The 5,959-nt window shown below is 43.2% G+C and overlaps 1 protein-coding gene across 3 annotated transcripts in view; it reads right to left on the bottom strand.

Moving 5' to 3' along the window:
- Window positions 1–5,959, bottom strand: part of BPHL (biphenyl hydrolase like) — a 43,172-nt gene that overhangs the window by 10,881 nt on the left and 26,332 nt on the right. For 2 of the 3 annotated variants that reach the window (XM_019522026.1, XM_019522008.1), the window contains exons 4-5: window positions 3,732–3,885; window positions 1,058–1,189 (exon numbers count right to left, since the gene is read on the bottom strand). In XM_019522026.1, coding sequence (XP_019377571.1) covers window positions 1,058–1,189; window positions 3,732–3,885 — 286 coding nt within the window. The remainder of the gene's footprint in view (window positions 1–1,057; window positions 1,190–3,731; window positions 3,886–5,959) is intronic. The other variant, XM_019522020.1, reaches the window with a different exon arrangement.

The raw sequence follows: 5,959 nt of genomic DNA, 5'->3' as shown, positions 1-5,959 counted from the left end.
AGGAGGTGGCAGTTATCCGCAAGCAGTGGATAGGCTAGCTTTCATAGCTAGTATATTCCGAGGTTTCTGTATTTCTATCTTAAAATACAGTCCTCCTTTAAAAAAAAAAAACAGTGCCAGGATATATCTTGTAAGATACCTCTAAGTTGGCAAAATTTATCATACTAAGCAGCTGATATCCCTCTTACAAATCTGTCTCTGGACTTGAAGGATTAAAATGTGAGTGAACATTTTCCTTGTAGTCATATAAGGCCTGTTGTCTATCTTAGAAATATTAGCTCTATTACTATTTTCTGTATGAGGACTAAAGGAAAATGCAAGGAATTTTGAGCTCTTTGTCTTATGTGCTCTGTCACGGATATATTTCTATTCAGTGGTTTAAAAATAATTGTGTTTATAAATTGGAACAAAACTATTTTTCAGGGTTTAGGACCTGTCTTGTTTGCAAAGATCTGTATGCGGTAAGAAAGATGGTAGGGATTTTCAGAGTTAATATTTTAAAATAAGACTGCTGAGATGCAGAATTGTGACTTGTAATTGGATTTTAGGTCCCTGACTTATGGCTATACTTGCAACCTGCTTTGCGAGTTTTGAACTATGAAGGTCTGAAAAGCCATGTTTCCTCCTCCAATTAATTGCTTGACACCTATTTGGAAAAAGCAGCTCAGCTCCTACCTGCAGCAACTATGAAATGTAAAATTCAATGCTGTCTTACTGTTCTGTTTGAACAAAGGCTATCTACAAGTAAAAGAGGGGACGCAAGTAAACCTGAGGCCTGCTTTAAAAGCAGTGTTTTAATATCTAGGTTTGTGGTGAGCAAAGCCAGAGAATCATCAGCTAATTATCTACAGAAGGTTTTTTCTTCCTTTCCAACTCTCATTTTATAAAGGGTCTGCTCAATTTATGAGGGCGAGTCAGAACTGGCTTATAACACTATATGTGTGTTGTCTTTTTTCCAGTAGCTTAAAGTACTGTTGAAAGATGTGTTTTGTTTTTTTTAAACCCAGAAACCCTCTATGGATACAACCCTTCCAGGTTAGCACAGAAGACAGTTTACTACCTGACTTTTCAGCAAATTGAGATATTCCGTCCACCCAAGCTTCACAGGTTCTGGCAAAATATTCATGTCCATACATTTCTTCCATTGGCTTCCTGACTTTCTCACTCCATTTTGAAACATCTCGGATAGCTGTGTAAAATGATATTGAATATATTCAAGACATTTTCACTCAGTAAATTAAACCTGCATTTGATTACAGATCATGCCCATTTATCTATTTGGATATCTTTAAATCAAAGTACAAATATTTAATTTAACATTCAAAATCCTATCTGAGGCATGTAAGTAATTTGTGGGGGCAGAAAGGAAGAAGCATGAAAATAAACTAGTCCCAGTATCTTTAGCTGAGTCCTTTCTAAATTTTAGGATCTAAATGATTGCCTGGCTACTGTGCTCATAAGGGTGAAGAAGTTTAGAGGTCTCAACCTTCATGCCTTCTGGCTTCAGGACTTCATTGGTATGTGCAGGCAAATCTCGCAGGATGACAACCCAAAACGTGGCTATCTTTAGAGAATAAAGTATAAGGTATTAACAAGATGCATTAGTTTTGAGGCAGTACTCTGTTCTAGTCCCTGGATGGAAACTCACATTTCGCAGTGTTCGTTGGAAGGGAGCCTTTACTAGGGGCATTCCAGGAAGCTGACATCATGATACATTTGCCATCATCTTTGAGATTCTTGTTTTCCTCATACTTAATGGTGTTGTGATAACTTACTACATGCTGGATAAAACTGTATAAATAACCTGAAACTCTACTTTACTTTACTTGTCCCTTATTTTCTAGGTTTCTCTCTCTTCTCCATGTGTACCCCACTTCCTCCCCCTCCCCTCTGCCTGGGACACTAGGGTGTTTTTAATGCGGGGCTGCCTGGCAGCTAGCCCTGTGATGGAGAGCCCTTGTGCCTCAGCCAACCCCTCTGCAGCATACTGAGCTGGGTTGGAGCAGCCCTGGGCTGGCAGCCTGACCACCCCCAGCTGTCACCCAGGGCTGCTCTGACTCAGCTCAACATGCTGCAGTCCCAGGTAGATGTTCAAACAGTCTGTCCACAAGCAATAAACTCCAGTGCAATATAGTTTCATACCTTCTAGGGCCGGAAGGGACCTGAACAGATCATCAAGTCTGACACCTGCCCTGGACAGGAACGAGTGCTGGGATCATAATGACCAAGCCAGATGTCTATCTAACCTCCCCTTAAAGACCCCCGAGGTAGGGGAGAGCACCACCTCCCTTGGGAGCCCATTCCAGAGCCTGGTAGCCCTAACTGTTAAGTAATGCCTCTTGATATCAAGCCTGAACCTGCTCTCAATCAATTTGTGGCCATTATTCCTTGTTATCCCAGGTGGTGCCCAGGGGAACAGAGCCTCCCCCAATTCTTGCTGGTCACCCTGGTGAGTTTACAGACGGCCACCAGATCCCCTCTCAGTCTTCTCTTGTGGAGGCTGAATAGATTCAGGCCCTTCAGTCTATCTTCGTAGGGCCTGGCCTACACTGGAGTTTATTACTTCTAATTAATTGCATGTGTAGATGTGCCCAGTGATAAGGAAGCTTGCTGTACTTGTCCATGGGACAAAGTGGAGAGCTTCATTCCTCAGTACAGCATTCTTACATGCATCTAATCAAACTTTAAAAAAAAAGATTTTATTTTACATTTTACTGTAATGTATGCAGCAGGCTTGTAATTGTATATATATCACGGATATTGTAAAATAGAACTTGTTTATTTAAAAAAATAAATAAAACTTAAAAGCAGAGAATTCTTCATGTACATGCAGTTAAAAAGAACTCTTGGCTGAAATTAACTGAAAATTATATAAAATCAAGTAAACATTTTAACTCTTTTTTTTAAACAGGTGATATCAATTTATATGTACAAGACTTTCACTTGTAAACTAGACAGTTCCAAACACTGGGTAGAATCTCTGAAGGTTTTTAAATCAGTATCCAGTGGCTTAAGTGCTAATATAGTTATTTATATCTACAGAAAATCTGGTCTGTGAACTCTTCTAACTTGTTTTAAGGGTTTTTTTTTAATTAATTTAAAAGCTAAAAGGGAATTTCCAAACTCAGTGGCTGTCTTTGCCACCTTGTTGAACAGTGACAACTAGTTAACACTTGAACCACTTAAGTAGAATCAACCAGGAATCCTGTGTCCTTTTACTTGGCAAAAATTTTGATACTACTGTACAAGGAATTTCAATGGAATTAAAACAAATTAGTAACTTTATGTGAGAGGCAAATATTTTTGTAGGTGACATCTTTTACTGGACCAACTCTGCAGATGGGATGGATTTAGACAAGCTTTTAAATGCAATGCTTTCTTCTTCAGGTCCCATAATTTTACATAAGCATTTTCTGGTAGACTATAAATGCCGAGAGAGGAAAAAGGTACATGCTAGGATCTAGCGTTTGCACATTTTTAAATACCTGTTATTGCTAGAGACACTTTTCCCTAACTTTACTTCATTTTATCTAGAGTGATCTTGGGAACTGGTCTTGCTAAATTCTAAATCTACTCTTGTATTTACAGACATGGGACACTTCTGCTTTCTGTGCTGCTTCCTTTTAATTTGTCATGTTTTCAACTGTATAGTGTCCTTAGTATAGTGCAAAAAGAAACCAACTTTTTTCCCTTCAGATTTTTTTCCCTTTATTCACTGAACTTATCCATACCATTGTAAAGTTTAATATCCTCCTTGGTGACACTGGAGTTTGCTCCCCAAACAACCAACTTATGAATAAGAGATGGGTACTTCGCAGCTGCTATGAGTGCTGTAATTCCACCATCGCTCCATCCCAGCATTGAGAACTTCTTAAACGTCAGTGCCTTTTATTGGTATAAGAAAATTACAGTGAACATCCCCGGTCTTTGCTGCTAAATGGTTTTATCTACCTGCAATCGAAAGTTTCTTGAAAGCTAGCTATGGTACACAGACTCATATGAAGAAATTGCAAATACAGCTGAATTCTAATTAATGTGAATAACTGAAATGAAACTACAGATGCATTGTATCTGTTATACAATGGAAGGCTTACGGACTATATCAGGGATACAGAAAATGATGTGTTCTCCCAAACATTGCTTGAGCTAATTATAATGAAAACAAGACCTTTAAAATCACTAAAAAAAAATGTGTTATTCAATATCTGTGATGAAATGTTTTCAATAGGTTTACCCACTACCCTTACTGTAGAGATGAAGCTGTGTTACGGTGCATGATGGCACCTTAGACAAACCTGAGAGGAAGTTAGCAACAAACTGTAGAAAATTAAAGGGTTAATATGATCTGGAAAACAAATGGCTTTCTGGTATTTTAGTTGCACATACGTTTCCCCCCCGCAAAGATCTGTCCTCCAAAATTGGGGTGCATGTCTAAAGCACAAATTGATTTCCATTCACCCCCGGAAGAGCTGTGTTGCCAAATAGCTACCTACCAGCTTCTCTCCACAGCAAGCAGAGGGAGGATCAACCCAGTGTCAACCCTTTCACAGCCATTCCCAGCTTGCTGGCGGAGAGACTAGTTGGTAGCCATCTGGCAGACTGGCAATGGAGCCTCTCCACGAAAAAGCCAGTTCTAGGCCATGATGCTAGAAAAGTCTCTAAAATCTAAACAAGGTGTTTCTTATTTGCAGGAGCAAGGATGGGAGGGGGCATTATGTGAGGAAAATATGGTAAAGGTCTACTGAAACTTTTGGGTGCCTACTTGAAGATAGCAAGGACTGGTAGAGGCCAAAAACAGCTGAAGTGGGGGCGGGGGGTGGTCCAGGTTTCAAAGAGAACCACTATATTTGCTCCTGAATGTTGTAGGCCGAAAATCTTAAATATCGGAGTAAGCAGTTTATTGGTGCCAATCCACACTTTTTCTGTGCTCTAAGTCGTGGTTTTAGCACATGGTAAATCAGGGGTGGGCAAAATACAGCCCATGGCCTGTGGTGGGTCCCTCGGCCTCACCCAGCCCAGGCATGGGGGGCAGCCCAGGCCATGGTACATGTGTCTGGTCCCATCGCCCCTGGGCATGGAGATGTCACCTGGCACAGCCCAACCTATCCCGGTGTGCAGCTTGGACATGCTGGGAAATAGTTTCATAGTTTCTAGGGTCGGAAGGGACCTGAGCAGATCATCTAGTCCGACCCCCTGCCATAGCAGGAAATAGCACTGGGGTCAAACGACCCCAGCAAGTTGTTCATCTAACCTCCTCTTAAAACCCCCCACGGTGGGAGCCTGCACCACCTCTCCTGGAAGTTGGTTCCAGATCCTAGCCACCCTGACTGTGAAGTAGCGCCTCCTGATATCTAGCCTAAACCTACCCTCTGCCAGCTTGTGAGATGTAGTCCATGGCACTGAGGCGGGCAGTGTAGTGGCCAGACATGGCTTCTGGGTAGTCTCTGCCACCCAGGAGCAGGTGCATGTCCCACTGCTGCTGGACCCCAGCCATGATGCTCAGGCACCCTGGGCCCATCTGCCTGACATCCACTACCGAGAGCACCAGACAGCTGGTGAGTAGGCAGGGTCTCCATGGAGACCAGCCTGAGACCCCCATGGGCAAGGCGTGCTCAGCTGAGCAGATGGGATGGGGCCGTGGGCAAACAGGCAGGGCCAGGGCCAGGATCGTGGGGCAGTGACAGTGTCAGGCTGGGGCTGTGGGCAGAACCACAATCCGCTCCCTACTGGTCCCTGCGATGGGCTCCAGTTCCCTGCTCTGCAGCTTTTGCTCCCACCACAGGGAAGTGCAGGATGCAGATTCCAGCTCTGCCCCAGGCCCTGGCCCCACACTGTCACCAACCCAGGATCCCGCCCCAGCCCCACCTGCCCGTCCCACTTCTGGACACCACTCTCTGCCCACCCGTGGTCCCTTCTCATCCATCTGGTGAAGCACACCCTGCTCACGGGGGGGGGGGGG

Source organism: Gavialis gangeticus, unplaced genomic scaffold (genome assembly GCF_001723915.1).
Source record: "Gavialis gangeticus isolate Ggan-Ray unplaced genomic scaffold, GavGan_comp1, whole genome shotgun sequence".
Classification (NCBI taxonomy): Eukaryota; Metazoa; Chordata; order Crocodylia; family Gavialidae; genus Gavialis; species Gavialis gangeticus.
This window is presented reverse-complemented; position numbering and strand designations above follow the sequence as displayed.